Consider the following 18,930-nt stretch of genomic DNA (forward strand, 5'->3'; position numbering starts at 1 on the left):
AGTCCTGTGCAGGTCCTGCTGGTTACTGAGGATGTGTTATTTTTACACAGAATTCAGCAAGCCTGGAGCACTAAGATGGGAAGTGCAAAAATTTGAGTGATACATTTCAAAGAAAAACAATTCTGAAAACTCAGTGAATACCTGGAGATGAGCAAGGCTTGAAACTACAACTGAGACATTTTGTGTGTGCTTTGGAACAATTAAATATTTGAGAATATTTCCTTACTTGTCAGCATCCTACTTTGCTTTTACCATTCTGGCATCTCCCAGTTGTTTCCAGCTGCTGTCACAAGCACTCATCATGCTCAGTTTTGGGTCAATATGATGCAGGCCAGTAGAGTTGCTACTTCTCATTGAAGTGCAGATGAAATGGCAATCTGCATGTCTTCGGGTATTGTTTGGTCATCATTAAATAATGAAATTTAACAAGAGTTATGAAACATAAAGCAGTTTTTAACCCAAATTGGTAGACAGAAATATTCATCTCTCCTCAGGACATGAGGTGTGCAGTTCCTGAAGCAGATTTTATATCCAGCTGCTCTGTGGCAGGTTAGTCTCCATCTCTCAGTGTGGGGCAGCTGCATGTGATGGTGAAAATGGAGAGCAGAGGGGAATTGAGGGTCTTACCTCTATGGAAGTAGCTATTTTCCAGGATCTATTTTACTCCCTGAAACTTTGTTACTTGATTTTTATTTAAAATTGCTGGAAAAAAAAAATCCCCCAACAGTCCTATTCGGTTGTCTTCCTGTCCAGCTGCCCTGGTGTGGTTGTTTTCCTTTCCTCACACGTAGTGCTGAAGTTGAATCTCAAGAATTTTTGTAGCTTCTCTCCCCCAGTAAAGGTCTTCGTGCCCAGAGCAGTCATCTGTTACTGTGACTCTGTGGGTGAATAGAAATAGTTAAAAAGGCATCTGAGCTGAGGTCTGAGCTTGTCTGGTTTGTGTCTTTAAAGAGATATTTTAATGGCAATTCCTCATCATAAACAAATGTGTGTTAAATGTGAAATAATAGCCAGGATCCTTCACAAAACACTTTGAGATTTATGTGTAAGAAACGGCTTCATTAGCTAAGATGAATTTGATATTGTTCTGTTTGTTTTCCAAGCTGCAGTGAGATCTTTTGATCTAACTCAGGCATTCCCAAATATTTATGTCTCCTTTTATGTTTTAGTTTACAGAAGTAAGAAAGATGCTTTGCTTTTAGGGTGCCTCAGGAAGCTTTGGATATTTTGGTCACACGACTCCACAGTGTCTCTTGCTGGTTTTTCTGCTGTATTCTTCATATGTGTTCTTACTTTGACTTTTGCAAATCTTGTGATGAAAGTTAATTTAATTAATACTGGTCGAGTTCATTGAGGGGACTGGGCAGTGCCTGAAGTGAGTGGCAGCTTTTCTGTGAGGGGGTTTGAAGCCATGTGCCTGGATAGGAGATGGGTTCTCTGTCCATTTGGGAGAGCTGTTTATGGAGACAAACCTGAGTGATATCCCTGCATGAGAGATGTGCAGGTGTGCCAGTTCCCACCCCAAGTATGAAGGTTTATTCAGGAGATCATGGAAACTCTCGAGAAACCCTTCATTCATTTATTGCTTAGGGCTGGAGAATCCTTGGAGTGTTTAATGAGCAGCTTTATGTATTTATAGATGAGATTGCCTAAGACTGAAACCGTCCAGGAGACACAAAAGGTTGCTTCTCATTGGATTCAAAAAGAGAATAACTTTGATCATTTCAAAAGCAATGAAGCCTGATGCTCCAGTGAGAAAGGAGAGTGGTAATTTATAGCTGCCATTAAGGAAACAAAGACAAAGACTGAGGGAAAGTTTCATTCTGAAGATTTACTAATGTGTATAAACCGCCCTTGCAACTAGAAACAGCTCGGTATTTCTCACAGAACAAAACAAAAGGGAAAGGGCAGTGAAACGGGGATGGGAGGGAGGGGTGGGAGAGAATACTGCCTGCTCTTGCTCGCAGCCTGAAAGGTCAGACATTATTTAGGAAATGATAATTTCAGTGAATAATGTATGAGCCAATTTTACCTGCCAAAGGAGCGACAGCTGTGAGCAATCCCTGGCTGGGAATGGAGGTGGGATGGGGCTGGCTTGGGGGTGGGGTGATGCGTGGCTTTGGCATGGCCTCCAGCCGGGGGGGATTCACGCTCTGCGGCGGGGTGTGATTACACGGTAAAAATGTCAATATTGTATTGAACCAGCGCAATGGAGACTGGAGCGCATCGGGGGTGTTCGGGCTGCCACAGGCTCGTCCTGCCGGGAGATGCTTCCCGGGCCCGGGGAGCACCCGCTCCTGGTGTGAGGTGTTCCGGCTGCCGAGTGTGAGGTGTTCCCGCTGCCGGGTTTCCAGCGGCTCTATGGGACACCTGTGTTTGTAGCTCCGCAGGTGTGCGGCTGCCGGGGCTCCCATGGGCGGGCTGGGGCGGTTCGTGCGCCGGCAGCGCCCACCGCGCCCGGGGCAGCAGCGGGGCAGGGCCGGGCAGGGAGGGAGGGAGGCCCGCCCAGCCCTCGCCGCCCCGCGCCCGCTGTCAGTGCGAGGCGGGCCGGGCGCCCCAGACACTCCCTCGGCCGCCGCCTCCTCCCGCCCGGCAGCGGCAGCAGCGCCATCCATGGGGTCCGGCGGCCGCCGCGGCGCCTCGGGGGCCAGGGCGCTGCCGCTGCTGCTCCTGCTGCTGCCCGCGCCGGCCGGGCCCGCCGCGCTGCCCCTGCCCGGTGAGTGCCCCCGCTCCCTTAGCCTGCCCGGTGAGTGCCCCCGCTCCCTTTCCCTGCCCGGTGAGTGCCCCCGCTCCCTTAGCCTGCCCGGTGAGTGCCCTCCGCTCCCTTAGCCTGCCCGGTGAGTGCCCTCCACTCCTTTCCCTGCCCGGTGAGTGCCCCCGCTCCCTTACCCTGCCCGGTGAGTGCCCCCGCTCCCTTACCATGCCCGGTGAGTGCCCTCCACTCCTTTCCCTGCCCGGTGAGTGCCCCCGCTCCCTTACCATGCCCGGTGAGTGCCCCTGCTCCTTTCCCTGCCCGGTGAGTGCCCCCGCTCCTTTCCCTGCCCGGTGAGTGCCCCCGCTCCCTTACCATGCCCGGTGAGTGCCCCCGCTCCCTTACCATGCCCGGTGAGTGCCCCCGCTCCCTTACCATGCCCGGTGAGTGCCCCCGCTCCCTTACCATGCCCGGTGAGTGCCCCTGCTCCTTTCCCTGCCCGGTGAGTGCCCCCGCTCCCTTACCATGCCCGGTGAGTGCCCCCGCTCCCTTACCATGCCCGGTGAGTGCCCCTGCTCCTTTCCCTGCCCGGTGAGTGCCCCCGCTCCCTTTCCCTGCCCGGTGAGTGCCCCCGCTCCTTTCCCTGCCCGGTGAGTGCCCCCGCTCCCTTACCATGCCCGGTGAGTGCCCCCGCTCCCTTAGCCTGCCCGGTGAGTGCCCCCACTCCTTTCCCTGCCCGGTGTGTGCCCCCGCTCCCTTTCCCTGCTCGGTGAGTGCTCCCGCTCCCTTACCATGCCCGGTGAGTGCCCTCCACTCCTTTCCCTGCCCGGTGAGTGCCCCCGCTCCCTTACCCTGCCCGCTGAGCTCTCCCGCTCCCTGCCCGGTGAGTGCCCCTCGCCCCGGTCCCTGCCCGGTCCCGGCCCCCGCTCTCCCCATCCCCGCACCGCGGCTCCCCCCGCGGGCACCGCGCGGTCCCGGCTCCTCTCCGGGCCGGCGGCCAAGGGAAGGGGCCGGTGCCGGTGTGAGCTGCGGCCGTGCCCGGGCTGCTCGCAGGGCGCTCCGCGGGTGCTGCCAGCGCCGCTTTCCCGGCGGTTCCCGCTGTCCCGGGAGCGGGGAGAGCCCCGAGACGGGCACCTCGGGAGCGGGGTGTGGATGGTGTGTGAAGCTGCCTTCGGACCCCGCGGAACCAGCCCCGGGGTTCTCCCGCCGCCGCCTCCTGCCAAGTTGAAGGCTGCGGTGTTTGCTCACAGTCTCGTTCCTGCAGGGTCTCCCTTGTGCTCGGGACGCTGTCACTGCAAGGGGAAATCTCGCTCTCTGTGCCTACGGATTTTTCCTAGCCCTCTTTTCCACGCCTTTGCATGCATTAGAGATGCGGCTTCTTGTTGCGGTTCTTTACCGCAGGCTGCAGATCACAGAGCGGGGTGTAAAGGTAACCCAGCTGAGCTGGGAGCTGCCGTCCTGCTGCTGCCACGAGATCTGCTCCCTGTCTCTGTGTCCTGCCCTAGAGGGAAGCCCCTCCCTGCCGGTGTTTTCTGGGACCCCTCTTGCCGGGGCAGCTCTGTGCCCCTGGCTCGGGCAGGGCAGGGGAGAGCTGAGGTGCCGAGGGCACGCAGTGTGGCTGGTGCTCCTTTATGCCCTCTGTCCGTCTGTCCTTCCTGCCCATCCTTTCTGTCTGCCCTACCTACTGGAGTCCCACGAGCTGGAGACCCCTCAGCTATTGCCCGCACCCTTCCTTGCACGACTTGTTCCTTCAATTCCCTGCTTCCCATATTTTTTAATGGCTTGACCTCTCTGCTTTGAGAGAGAGCCGATGCTGCTGCCCTTCCCAGCTGCTTCCCAGTGTTTGCCACCTTCTCCTTTCTTGCTGGTGGCAGTGTCTGGGACCCCATCCCTGGAGCTGTGTGCACCTGAGAGCCAGGCAGGCACTGCTGCTCTAGCACTGGCTCTCTGCCTCGTTTCCCACTGCCAAACCCCATTAGGAGTTAAAACCAAGTGAACACTTTCTGCAGTTGGCAGCTGCTGCAGTACCTACAGGCATATTTTGTGACTGGGGGAAAGGAAAAAAAAAAGAGCAGGATGAATGCTATAATTGTAAATGGGAGAAGTGCTGGCTGAAGTTTCCATTTGGAAAGTGATCCCCACCATAAAAAGTTGCTGGCTATTGAAGTAGTTGCTTTCTGCTGATACTCATGCACTACTTCTTGTTTTATGAGGCACTTTTTGTACCTGCATGGGGTGTTGCTCCTACAATTCTCCCTTTTAGCCAGTTGCTGGAAATCTTCCTGTTTCCATGCTTCGCTTTTCTTCTGCTGTGTGAAAAGCTTGTGCTGATGTCTGTCTTCTGCTGCCTGTAACTTTTCTTCCTCTTCTGTCTACACTTCTTCATCTCCAGGAGTTCTTCCTGTTGGTGTTTCCCTTTCTCTTCATTTCCTCTTCTTTGAAGTTTCCACCTGGATATTTTGCTTCAGTTTGCTGTGCTGTGAGATGGCTGGCCAGGTGATTTGGCAATGCTGCTGCCCAGACACTATTCTTGTATTAAAAAATAATATTTTACGATTATACATCTGTTTAATGGTAAGTCAGTCTTTTAACTTGTTGGTGGTGACTTTGAAAGCACATTTCAATCCTCTCCCCTTGTTATTTTAAAAATCCTTGGGCTTGCTGCAGGTGATGCATGGATGTGATCAAGAAGTCTTTCAATGACTGTTTTTTGTTTTTAATGTTTTAACTCTTTGCTTTAACTCTTTCAATGACTGCTTTTAATCAGAAAGATTGACAGTCTCTGTGAACCTATCAGCTGAATTTCACAGGGCATCTAATCCTTACGAGATTGTTTTGGGTGCATTTATAAACTTACAGAAAAGCTTACCATGGGCTTATCTGAATATATCTATAGATATATACAAATATATCTATGTGCAGGTAGAATGTGACAGAAATTGAAGTGCAGATGCTGTCTCTGCCTGTTTCTGTCCTGGCGCACAAAACCACACAGTATTCTTGTGAGCACCACAGAGGGATGCTCAGCCTTGTCATCCCCTCAGGGATGTGCTCAGGAGCCGCGCCCTGCTCTCCTGCTGCTGCTGACATCCCTCCTGAGCCTGCTGTCTTTTCACAGATGTGGACGAGTGTGCCCTGGGGCTGGATGACTGCCACCCAGATGCCATTTGCCAGAACACCCCGAAGCTGTACAAGTGCATGTGCAAAATGGGTTACACCGGCGAAGGGAGGAAATGTGAAGGTAAAAGGAGCAGAGCACAGCGCTCTGTCTGTGCCAGCATGGAGCATTTCTGAGAAAACAGAGCCACTGAAAATGACAAAGGATGGTTTTAAAATCAAAATAGTGATTGTTTTGTCACCTGATTTACTTCTTGTTTACAAAATCAAAGGCAAACCTTGCATGGATTTTCACCTGTTCATTTCACTCAGCCCGATAATGAGTTTGTTGTTTATGGCCTTAAAAAGCATAAGGTAAAGCTGCCAGGGGGTTTCAGGGCGTTTTCTCTGTCATTCACAAGAAATGCATTAAATATAGTGTGTTTGCAAGACAATGACCATTTTGGACAGCAGTTGCTGCTCACATTTAGGCAGTCACATCCCTGTCTATAACACTCAAGCGAGCATCCATCATACTGACTTTTGCTTTATTCCTTAGACATTGATGAATGTGACAACGACTTCAATGGGGGCTGTGTCCACGAGTGTTTCAACATCCCAGGGAATTACCGCTGCACTTGCTACGACGGCTTCATGCTGGCTCACGATGGCCACAACTGCCTGGGTAAGGGGTGTGCTCAGGGGCAGGGTGGGGAATGCTGGAACACATCCCTGGGCAACACCTGCCCATCTCCTGGGCTCACTCAGTGCAGACAGAGAGGAAATGTTGCTTGTGAGTCTAAGGGTTTTCAGGTATTGAGGTACCATCCCAGTGTGGATCTTTCCCCCCTCTGTAAATGAGGATAACTGTGCTATGTTTCTGTGGAGTGCTTTGGGTTTAAGTGTGCCAAATGCCATCTGTTATTATGCTAAATGAGTTTATATAAAGGAACATGTGCTATCATTGTCCTCTCTATCCCACAGTTAGCTTAGGATCAGTTGTCAGGTGTGTTTCAAGGCTTAAGGATCTTCTCTCTCAAATCTACTTGTAATTTGGGGGCTTCTCACTCTGAGTATTCCTAAAAGGGGAGGATAACTGGGAGTGTGTGTGATGGAGGCCACTGAAGAGCAGAGGGACTGAGCCTCGAGCTGAAGGAGCTGTCCTGCTTCCTGGGCACCCTGTGTGCTCACCCTGTGCCATTTGTTTTTCCAGGGATGGCTCAGTTTCCCTCTAGTGCTGCACTCCTGTGGAAGTGCCTGACACACCTCCACACCCAGGGCAGTCAGAGGGAGCCTTGCTCTCCCTGCATGATTGCAGCTAATTTGGCTGGCTGCTCCCACTGGTGTGTGGCACATCAGCTGGGGGTCACACCATCCCCAGGCTGTAACTTCTGCAGGGACAAATCAGGAAACTCTGGAGTATTCAGTGGGATTGGGTTGGGTTTTACCTGCTTGCCTGCCCAGCTTTCTGCAGTGTAGGTGGAGGAGAGGCTGAACTCCCCAGCTTCCAAATATCTCAATAAAGTAGAGAGGGAAACAAAATATCTGCGGATGCTTTAAAATAACAGAGCATCCATCTTATTTTTGCGTTTGTGTAAACACAGAGTGGAGTTCAGCTGAGGTTACCACGAGGGGCTGGATGTGGAGGAGCACACTGCCCCTGACAATGGCACCAGAGGCCTGTGTGTGTTCTCCTTGTACCCAGGGCATGCTTCAGCTGAGCTCTTTGTGACCACTGACACAACCTAGGCCAAAATCTCCCACCTGCTATGTGGCTGGGGAGCTGCTCAGCATTGCATGGCAGAGCTATAAAATAAAACAAAACAAAATGTCATTGACATACAGCGAGGTTTTTACCACTGATGTGCCAATTTTGAGTTGTGATGTAAACGTTAAATAAATATTTTGGCATGCAGCAAATTGGATCACATCTTCTCTTAATCTGTTTATTTACTTTGTTCACGCCAGGGTTGCCCTCCTCTCACCCTTATTTTTGAAGATCTCTGCTGTGTGCCTGGGTTTAAGCCAAATAGACAATTACTTGTTGGAAAGAGATGATTTTTTTGAAAGCTTTCCAAGGTCTGTAAGACAGAAACATCTGCTGGAGTTCAAATCTGTAGCACTAAAGGCTCGTGGTGGCTGTTTATTCATGATTGTTTGCACATTCACATCGCTGCAGAACTCTAAAATACTCAGCTTCTTTGTGATGGAGATATGTCAGCCGCTCTTTTTCTCCAGCAGGTCACATTCCTTTGCCTCCAATTGCCTTACTCACTGCCTTCAGTGGACATTAAATCTGTTGTAATACTATGTTATGCTTCTTACTAAAAGCCTCTCTTTCTCCTCTTTTTTTTTAAAGACAGCTGTTTTCTGCCAGAAATGCAACAATGTTAAATTAAAAACATTGTACTATTAGCCAGGAACGATGAACAGAACAGGGAGCAAACATGGTGTTACAGATGAATTTGCAAATGAGACCAGTGCTTTGCCTCAGCAAGGTTTTGTTCTGTTTTTAAGGGATTGAGTGTTTTTCAGTTCCTGCTAAAAATTTCTGAAAACTAGGCTAGGAGAAGTATTTGGCACTCATGGTTTCAAAAACTTGTGCTTATTAAGGGGTAAAATTCCAAAGAATTGGAGGTTGGGATGGGCATCCTGTTGTTCAGAGGCTTAGCTGAAGATTTTCTACTCTTTGGTTGTGTTGGTTCTCTTGCAAGCAGAGCCCTTCTGTGTTCTCTGGTGTTGTTGAGACTGTGATTGTTGCAAAATCAAGATTCAAACTGCTCCCAGAACTTTTGCTCTTGTCCCTGACTGCAGTCAGTCAAGGACAGGAGTGATGATGGGCGATGATGTCCCAGGCTTGAGGGAGGAGGGTCACAAAGATCACAAACCAAGGGGTGCCTGGGTGCCTCCAGCTGGTGTCTGTCTGTCTGTCTGTGCCGTGGTGAGGGCACCAAGCTCATCTCTGCCTTTCCCCCTCTCTCTCAGACACAGACGAGTGCATGTTCAACAACGGTGGCTGCCAGCAGGTGTGTGTGAACACGGTGGGGAGCTACGAGTGCCGCTGCAAGGAGGGGTTCTTCCTCAGCGACAACCAGCACACCTGCATCCACCGCTCCGAAGGTACCGCCCGCCCTTCTAAACCCCTTCTGAAGGGCTCTCAGGGTTTTCAAAGCTGAGAAGGGGCTGGGAGTCCTGCTGCCTTTGAAAGGAGCAGCGTGTCAGGATGTTCCAAGTGGCTTTGAAGAGCTGCATCTCTTCCTCTCTTTGATGCCGGCTGTGTGTGCGGTGCTGTGCCTGCTGAAGGCTGTGCTGCTGCACCCCGGCTCCCTGCTGCTCTGCTGGGCACCAGAACTCTGCCCCAACCCAGAGAATGGCCACAAATGCAAGTTCTGGCCATTTTCAGTTACAGGGCAATAGCTGCACTGCCTTCAGATACCTTTTAGATTCCCTGTAGAATGTTTAGGTTTCAGCTGAGAGATTTATTGTTTGTCAGCCCCAAAGGTATTCAAATCTCGTGCTTTGTTTTGAGTGAAACCTTTGTGAAGCGACCTTTGAGAGATCAGAGTCTTGGATATCTGATTAGGCATCAGATGGAACAAAATTATTTTGGATGCCCTCAGGGGATGCTTTAAAGTGGTTGCTCAGATCAGGGAGTTGTCCATTGAACTGTACAGTGAAAATCTCAGTAAGAAGTGCTTAGAGCTGCAAGGCTGTCTTTAATCTATGGCTTATTGTTGGCATAACCATAAGAGGAATCTGAGCATGAATAAACAAATCTCACTCTAAAAATCCCCAAAGTGAAGAGATCAACCTTTGTAGACATATATGGCCATCCGCAGATGAGGGTGCTGAGGTGGCTGCCATCTGACAGAGCTGAACTGATCTTCTGTTTGGGTTAAGAATTTGTGTCCTCAGCTCCTCTGGCCCTGTGCTTGGTCCCACAGGGGTCTGGTTCAGCCTGCCACTGCAGGGGCTGGGCCAGGCACAGCAGGGCTCTGAGTTTGTGTGCACCCATGGAGGGGCTCTCTAAGCACTGAAATTGGTTGCTTGAGCTCCTTGTCTTGTCTGATGCTGAGAGGAAAAACTTCCAACTCTTTTTTCATACTTGCTGCTGCTTCAGTGTCTTCTACTCTCTTGAACTGACAGCAGCAGCATTCCCTGTCACCAATATTTGCTCCCTTCTTTGTACCTTTGGAATTCTGTCTCTTTTCTTAAAGATGCATTTAATTTCTCTTAATGTTTTTTTCCCCTAAAAGGCCCTTTTTCCATAATAACAAACATCCATTAAACATAGGTATTTTCTTTGAAAGGGAAAACAAAGAGGACAAAATGATGGATTTTTCCCATAAAATCTACCTAATAAAATACATCTTTATCAAAACCAGTCCTAAGAAAAACCCTCAGCTCACTCTTTTGCCTGATACATTTTTTTTTCTTAGTAAAACATTGAGGTGGTTGTTTTGCTTTCTTTGAAAGCCATTTTTTCAGGTTTCATGCTGTGACTCTTTCTCGCCTACCTTACCCCCTCCCCCCTACATTACTGTAAAGTGCTGCTGAGGATTCCCCACCTTTTACCATTTTTTTACCTTTTTTTTTTCCCTTGGGTGGGCATGTCTGTTGTAAGCCAAATCTCACTTCTTTATCTTTCCCCTCACTTTGTTCTCTGCTTTTCTGCTCATTTCTGGGATTTCTGCTCTCTGCCTCGTGTATGCATTGTTCAGTGTTTGTACTTTGCTGGTTCTGAGACATCACAGCATTGATCAAAGCAGATTTTGGCTCCTACTGCCTAGGCCATCCATTCAGTTTTGCTTCTTATCTGTAAAGTGAGGGGATATTTCCTTCCCTGTCTCCCAGCCCCATTAAAATTTCCATATATCAATGCCTGGGGCACCTTCCCTGTGGGCTGCAATATTGGCATTTAAACACACAGGAGCAGAGGGACCTGGAGGTTAAACCACAGGAACTGAGGGTGTCCTGGGAAGTTGTGCACAGTCCTGTTTTTAATCCTTGTTTTCCTGCTGGAATGGGCTGCTCTTCATCTGTGTGGGAGAAGGAATTACCCAGGGAGGGTGTTGGAGCAGCTGGCAGGGCAGCCATGCATGTGCACCTTGTTTCTGGTTCCACTTGCTCCATGATAGGGAATGCAAAAACTTGAGAGAAAACAGAGTTTTTTGTGAGTAAATACCTGGTGCATCTTTGTGGCTGCCTTTGCTCTGGCTGGCAAATCTTGCTGCTCTCCCTTGTGGTATCTCACAGTCATAGCTGGGCTGGATTGGTGGGAATGGAGGGGAATCTGAGGGATGAAAGGCACCTTGGAATCCTGTGTGAACTCACACAGGGCACATCCCAGCTGTCCCTGCTGGAGCCTTGGCTGCAGAGAGCAGGGAGAGCTGGGGAGCTTTTGGGGAGAAATTGCCTTAACACAAGGGTGAAAGACTAAAGCACTCCTGGGATGTCCTGCTCTGCTGCTCTGCTGATGCTCCTCACCATTTTTCTGTTCTCTCAGAATGTCTGGTAGCTCTTTGCATCCTCTCTCTCTGTCCTGCAGAATGCCTGCTGGAGCCTGCCCTAACCATTTAGGCCTTAATGCTCTTAGCAGGTTGGGATTGTTGTCCTGACACCTTCTGTGCAAAAAAATACAAATATTTAAACCCAGATCATACATGTAAGAGATTAATTTAGTGTGACCTGATAGGGAAATACTGCTGGCTTTTTTTGCCTGCATTCTGCCAGTGACAGGAGTGCTCAGGTTTCCTGGTAACTTCAAGAAGGTCCTGTCATCAGAAAGGTCCCACCTGGCTCAGGATCTGCTCAACCACAAAGGCACTGGAATCACCTCTCCTGGCTGAGTGGGACAATCCAGAGCCATCCCTCCCAGGATATTTGTGGGGCAGTAGGGCAGAGTCTCTTACAGCACAAATTGTGTGTCTGGGAAGTGTGTGGGGAGATTTGAGCAAAATCTGCTTGGGGTTTGTTTGTGGAGCACAGTCTGCCATTGCAATAGCACTGGAACAATGTGACCTGGGAGACTTTGTGTGCACCAAGGGGTTTGCAGTCACACAGCATTTATGGCTTTACAGACATCTCCTTAATAATACAACCTTGTAAAAGGGGGCTGAGAGAGATCTACCAGCTTTGGAAACAAGAGCAGTCCCAAAGTAAATGCTGGAATGTGTGGATGTGGGTATCCTCTATGGAACTGCCTTTTAGGTCAGCCAGATTCTGGTGGGTTTGGTGGAGTACCTTGTTCCACAATGGATACCTTGTTATTAAAATCCATCCTGGTCTGGAAAGCACAGTTTGAGCTTTCTATGGAGACCTGATTGAAGTCTGCTCCCTCAGAATGGAGCAATCCCAAATGGAGCATATAAACCATTTGTTTGGTGCCAGTGAACTTTACCAAAGTACCTGCTTGAGCAGTTTCCCCTTTGGTAGCTCAATAGAGACAAAAGAATAACTTTGTTGACAGAAACTAAGCTGCTAATTCTCTTAATGCTCTCTAACCCCTCCGAGCTAACAGAGCAAACCATGCTGCATGCTTAAGAGCAGAACTTTGACAAAAACACCAGAGCTAATGAGGCTAATTTGTGGCCTCATGGGTTGTCTCCTTCCTTGACTGACACAATAATGGGTGACAGCTTTCCTGTGGGCTCCTTGGGCTGTGCCTGTGTGCTGCAGGATTTGGAGCTTCATTGTCTTGCTGGACTTGTGGAGAGCCCTCACTGTGGGAAAGGAATCAAAAAGCCAGCAGAGCAGAATAATCTGGGCTCTGCAGTGTCCATTCTTTTGTTGCTTAAAGCTGTCTTAATAGAGAAAGGGTCCTGTAGCTGGTGCTCCAGGGGGTGAGAATAGCAGTGTGGAGAAAGGACCTAATTGAAGTGGAGTGGAATAATGGTGACCTCTGCCTCACAATGCAGGGGGTTTGCTTCTCTTGGTAGTAAGGCTGAAAAAGGGGCTGTGTAAGTTTAAAAAATATACAGGGTGTGGAACTGACAGTCCCTTTCCTGCAGCATGGTCACCCTTGCTGTTCTGCTTCTGACTGTGCCTCTGCTCAGCTCCAGAGAAGTTCCCTGGGGTGGAGTGGGATCAGCCCTGGCAGCCAAAGAATGTTCCACCTGGTCTTCATAAATGGAATGTTCTCACTGGGAAGAAAGAGCACTTTGGTGTAACTTGTCCTTTTAAGGGATCCAAATGTGCCCAGACAGAGAATTTGATGGTAAAGGTGTGCTGTCTGTACACCCAAGGACAGCATTCAGATGTCCTCTCTTTCCTGGTTTTGTAGAGGACTCCATCAAAACCCTGTGGTATTCTGTTAAAAGCACACCTATTTGTTTAATTTGGTCTGTTGATGCCACTGGGTAACTCAGCCAGCTGCGGGGTGTTGTTGTGTTGTGTGTGTGCAGGCTGCACCACCTTCTTGCAAATGGCAAAGACACTGCTTGCACTGAGCCATGGAGCAAGGGGAAAGAAGCTCTGGCAATAATTTTAGAAACTACTCCTCCCTGTTTAATTGACTTTATATTTTTTGCAAAGGCCAAGAAAAGCACTTTGGCAATTGAGTGCTGTGCACGAGCTGGCAGAGATAAAAATGGCAGGAGGTGTAGCAATAGAAATCCAGTCATTAGTGTCACACTGGTTCTTCATTTGGTTAAAGCAGACACTAGCACTAAATTCTGTCTAACTGGGAAGATGTGTAGAAATACAGAACACTGTGATAATACCCAGCGAGGTTATCTTGGGTGGTGTGTACTGAAATCGGTAAAAAAAAAATGAAAAGAAAATGATTAACAATAAAGAGAATTAATGTATAGCATGTGTGCAATTTGCATGTTGGCCTGCTCTGAGATAGGACTCAGCACTTGGTCACTGCTGAGATAGGTTATGGTTCTGGGAATTTGCTTTGTAAGCCAGGAATTGAAATTGGGATGAGTCCTGTGATTGCTGTTCTAAACATTCCTGTGTCAGCAGGCTGCTCTTTTCAGCAGAGAAATAGCAACTTCATTTTAGACTTGGACATTGCCACTTTTGTAAAAGGAATGAGGAGGTTTTATGAACACCTAGAAGTATAAAGTGAGAGCATTGGATGAGAATGCAGGTGCTGTACAAATCTGTGGATATTGCTCTTTGACCTTGCAGTCAAAGAAATGATCACAGAAGGAGAAACCTTGGGGTTATTGACTTTGCAGGACTGGACTCACTGCCTTTCCTCTCTGAAACTTCTTGTCCCAACCCTGCAGAGCCTTCCCAGAGCCAGAGGCTCAGTCTGTGTGTGTTGAAGTGACCTTGTTGCTTGCACACAGGGCTGCTGAGGGTGCTGATGCTCTGGCACCTTTCCTGTTTTACAGAAGGCATGAGCTGCATGAACAAAGACCATGGCTGTGCCCACATCTGCAGAGAAACACCCAAAGGAGGAGTTGCCTGTGAATGCCGACCGGGATTTGAGCTGTCTAAGAACCAGAGGAGCTGCATTTGTAGGCAACATTCTGCATGTGCTTATGGTGCCCAAAGTGAACAGTGAGATGGGGCTTGGTGTGTTTTAGCTAACATGGCACACCTGAGCTGTGTGTGTTTGAACTGAACCAGAATTGGTGTCTTTTCTGGGCACGGTCACACAGGTCTGTTGATTGCTGTAGTGTCTGTAGTTTGGGACTTGTGCCATCACTCATAACACCTGGAAGTTCAGCTCCATGAGGGAGCTGTGCAGTGTCTCACAGTGCCCTTCAGGACAGGGCTGCACTGCATGCTCAGGTGGCAGTGGGACTGCACAGGGTCCCTCAGAAGTGCTGGAAGTGAGAGTGCCCTGTGTTTTCTCCCCAGTGACATGCAACCACGGCAATGGGGGCTGCCAGCACACGTGTGACGATGCTGAGCACGGGCCTGTCTGTGGATGCCACCCCAAGTACGTCATGCACCTGGATGGCAAAACCTGCCTGGGTCAGTATGCACTGCAGGGAAGGGCTTTGCTGGGGATCCCCAGCTCCAGGGGGTGTGGTGCTGCTCTGTGGGCAAGATTAGTGCTCCTCATAATGGTATGGCTAGAAAATGTCAAGGAGTTCAAAATGAAGGAACCTGATAGTGCATGGGTGAGTTGGTTGGGTCCAGGCAAGTTATGCTTCCCTATTTAAGCAGCTACCTAATGCTGTTGCAACCTGTAATTATCACTGGTCGCCCTGAAACAGGAGGCCTGTCACTAACCAAAGCAGGTTTCCTTCCCTCTGGGACATTTTAGGTTTATTTTCTTCAGTAGTGTGAGCAAGGAATAAGTCTGTAAAAACTGGGACTCTGAAATCAATTAATGTGTAGTTTTGGCAAGGCAGTTATCCAGTAAAGAAAGCACTTAAGATTTATAAACTCTTGCAGTCTCTGGGAGAGTTTGTTGTCTGTTGATTGAAATCAAATGCTGAGGCATGACTGGCTGGTTGTTGTAATTAGCCCACGATGGATGATGACAGGGCACTCCTAACAGAGCAGCTCCGTCAGCTCTTTCATCTTGCTGCTGTTCACTACATCTGTAGCACATCTTTTGTTTTGTTAAGGACACTGAAGCAAACATGGCTTGTAAGGAAGCCACAAAAGCAAAACATTCTCATGGTTTTGACTGAAGGGTCTTCATGATTTTTATTACTACTTGCTCTTGAAAAATAACTTATTTCTGCCTGGTCAGTTCTGACTGTCCCTGATTCAGTGTGTGATGGAGCTCTTTGTGTGTGTTGGATGTCAGATGAGTCAGGGCACTTTTACTCACTTGCTTTTTGCATGCTCCTTACAGAGAGGGAAGAAGCTGCTGTTGAAGTTTCTGAGGGAAACACCACAGCAGCAGCTGATGTGGACAAGAGAGTGAAGCGGCGCTTGCTTATGGGTAAAAGTGCTGATCCAAAATAATTCTGCTGCTTGTTGAAACCTTTTAGACTGAAGAATTAGTGTGGGGCTTTTTTGGTTTTTTTTTATGGTAACCTTCAGCTCTGGGCTGAATTCTGCCTAAGATGATCCACTCTCTCTTCAGGAAATAATGTTATTCCCTAGTGTTCAGACATGTAATGAATAGCCTTGTTTTCAAAAAGAATGACAGAGGAAGAAAGAAGATGCTCTCTGTCTTTCCTTGGAGATTAGATACAGCCTGCCAATACTGCATGTGAGATGAGAGACTGGGAAGGAATAAACCAGTAAAGCTCTCAAAACTTGGCAATAAGTAGCATATGCTTGATGCTGCAGAAAATGAGGATACAGAACTAGAAAGTAGATTTCAAAAAGCAGACATAAAAAAGCATTCTTTGCAGCTCTCTCAATCAATACATGGCATGTAAAATTGTATTTGTCCAGCCAGTTAAACTGACTGAGGTGGTTAGACTGATGACAAGAGGATGAATTCAAAAAAGAGTGAGTTATTTCTGTTTGGTTGGATGTGAAGGACTGTGTTTAGGAGTGCTCACTATCAAGGTTTGGTGAGATTCAGGCATGGTTTGCATAGCAGGGAGTTTGTTAAGGATAGTTAGTAAGTAAGGACAGTTAGTAAGTTAGAGGAACAAACTTTGGTGGGAATGGCACCTGGGCTCCCAGGCTGAGGGAATGCTCATGGGGGTGTTACCCACCATGGCTGGGAGCATGGGCAGTAGGGAAGAGGAGTTGGGAGGGACTCAAGAAAACTCATTTAGTAGTGCTGAGTGTAACCTGGTGTCTCATTGGTGGGAAGTGTCAGGGGATCAGCCAGAATCCACTGTGGGCATAAGGAACCTGACTGGCAGTAACAGATTCATCACCAAGGAGCAGGGATTTGTGTTTCAGACACAAATGGAATGCATTTTGGTTTGTAGAGTTCCCACAAAAAGCCTGGAAGTAGCTGAGGCAGGGATTTTGCCAACACATGTATTTAGCAGTTGCTGGTGTGTTCTGGGCTGAATGTTTGAATAGCAGTGTGTTGGGGCTGTGCCTTGTGTCCATGGTGTTTCTGGTGCCACTGTGGTTTCCCTGAGCTGTGTCTCGTTGCAGAGACGTGCGCGGTGAACAACGGCGGCTGCGACCGCACCTGCAAGGACACCTCCACCGGAGTGCACTGCAGCTGCCCCGTGGGCTTCACCCTCCAGTTCGATGGCAAGACGTGCAAAGGTGGGCCTTGTACCCCTGCTAGGTGCTCCCAGGCCCTGCAAGATACACGTCTCCAAACAGAGGCAGCCCAGAGGAAAGCTGCTGTGTGCAGTCTGACCGCAGGAAGGATTGCACAGGGGTGGAGGCTGTGCTTTCCTTCACATCAGGGGTATCGTGCAGAGAATCTCTTCTTCTCTGCCCTCCCACTCTCCACTTCCACCTCCTGTGCCTCGTTTTCCAGAGGTCAGGTTTGGGAGAGCTGAACCAGCAAACAGAGGTCAGCACTGGCAGGTGTGGGTGCTCACAGGTACCCAACAGCCTGGCTGGGCATCAGGAGAGCTGGTGAGTAAACACCAGTGTGCAAACAGGGATGTGTTTTATAAATATGCACTGCTCCAAGCAGCTCTAATGAGAGCTCTGGCAAGCAGCAAAGGCACGATTAGGTTGTATATTATATTGCTTTTCCAGTAATTAGATGTTAAGGCTGTTCTGCTAAGTAAAAATGATGAAATCCCCAGGCCCGAGTCAATTAATATTAGATAAAGGCCGCATTCTAATGTTGCCATGAAAAGGACGGGGTAGTTCAGGAAGTCTCTGCCTGAGATTTCTGCAGGGCTTACAGAAAGGAAATGGAGAGAATGTTTAAAATACTGAAACCTCTTAGAGAGCCTTGGAGCCAAAGTGTTTCCAAACATAACTTAGGGAATGGTCTTTTATGAATGCGTTACCCAACTGCAACTGGCAGGAATACATTAAATGAGAGCAAATAACACTGTCCTGGGGCTGAATGGGCTGGATCATTCTTAAGAGTTGGATCTGATCTTCCTTCCTTCCTTAATTTGTGGGAGTCTCACCAGATTTTGTTTCTGGGCTCCTCCAAGTGAGTGGATGTGACTATTTTCTGAATCTGGCAGTGGGAGTAGGTTGAGTGCTGAAGCTCTGTGTTAATTTGCTGAAGCCTTTTTTTTGTTTTGTTTTGTTACAGATATTGATGAATGCCAGTCCAATAATGGAGGTTGTGATCATTTCTGTAAAAACACTGTTGGCAGTTTTGATTGCAGCTGCAGAAAAGGATTTAAATTATTAACAGATGAGAAGTCCTGTCAAGGTATGTGCACTGGAGAGACAATGGTACAACAAAAGTAGGACAAATCAGCGTGGCTTGGACATCTACTACAATGATGAAGTGATAATGGACTCCAGAATAATTTCTGTTCCTCAGTTTGGATTTTTTTCTTCTGAAACAGCTGTTGAGTTAATACAGTTGGCTTGATGCTATTGTAGGAGATAAGTTTAATGGCACAGTGAGCTATTATCTGGAAGGGACAGAGACAGCATCATATTAAAAAGCTCTCTATGAGGTTAATGCTTCCCCCCGCCTTGATGATCTTAAAATAATTTACAGGGAAAATTAGGCAATGTCTCTCTCTCCATCTTCCTGACTGATTCACCATTGCAGTGAAACTATTATTTCTTAATAGGATTTTTAGTTGCCATGAGCTCATTATTAAAGGAAAAAGATATGATGTGATCTCTGAAATTATGGGTCTGTAGACAGAATGGAATCTCTGTTCCCTAAAACATCATGGAGCATTTGCTTTTGAGGATGACATGGATTTTCCTGTGAGACTCAAAAGCATATTTGCTTTGCTCTATAATGGTTTGTACATATAGATTTAGCAATTCTATGTAAGCTGCTTAAATGCACAAAAAAAATGTGAAGATCAAAATGGTCTGTGTTGTGGAAAAGCAACAGGATGAAACAATGTCAATTGAGTCAGCCAAATGGTGAATTATGTGATTTCCTAGGCAACCAGATGACATTAAAGGTGAATTTCAGAAAACTGAACTGACCAAGAGAAAGTAATTTTCACCTGAGTTTTTTGTGCATTCTTAACCCTTATAAATAGGCAAAGAAGGACAACTATATTTATATGGAAAAACTTACTGTATAAACATCTGATTTTTGAGATTTTTTTGGATTTTATTTAAATGAAATCTGTTTATGACTGTATCTTAAAGCCTTCCATCTCCCTTTTGTCCCTGTCACTTCTGTTGCT

The 18,930-nt window shown here is 48.1% G+C and overlaps 1 protein-coding gene across 1 annotated transcript in view; it reads left to right on the top strand.

Moving 5' to 3' along the window:
- Positions 1–5,815: 5,815 nt before the first annotated feature.
- SCUBE2 (signal peptide, CUB domain and EGF like domain containing 2) overlaps positions 5,816–18,930 on the top strand; it is a 35,256-nt gene continuing 22,141 nt past the window's right edge. The window contains exons 1-8 of the mRNA XM_063158495.1: positions 5,816–5,933; positions 6,348–6,473; positions 8,774–8,908; positions 14,134–14,259; positions 14,606–14,722; positions 15,558–15,647; positions 16,775–16,891; positions 17,856–17,978. Of these exons, the coding sequence (XP_063014565.1) occupies positions 5,891–5,933; positions 6,348–6,473; positions 8,774–8,908; positions 14,134–14,259; positions 14,606–14,722; positions 15,558–15,647; positions 16,775–16,891; positions 17,856–17,978 (877 nt within the window). The 5' untranslated portion in view covers positions 5,816–5,890. The remainder of the gene's footprint in view (positions 5,934–6,347; positions 6,474–8,773; positions 8,909–14,133; positions 14,260–14,605; positions 14,723–15,557; positions 15,648–16,774; positions 16,892–17,855; positions 17,979–18,930) is intronic.

Source organism: Melospiza melodia, chromosome 6, assembly GCF_035770615.1.
Source record: "Melospiza melodia melodia isolate bMelMel2 chromosome 6, bMelMel2.pri, whole genome shotgun sequence".
NCBI lineage: Eukaryota > Metazoa > Chordata > Aves > Passeriformes > Passerellidae > Melospiza > Melospiza melodia.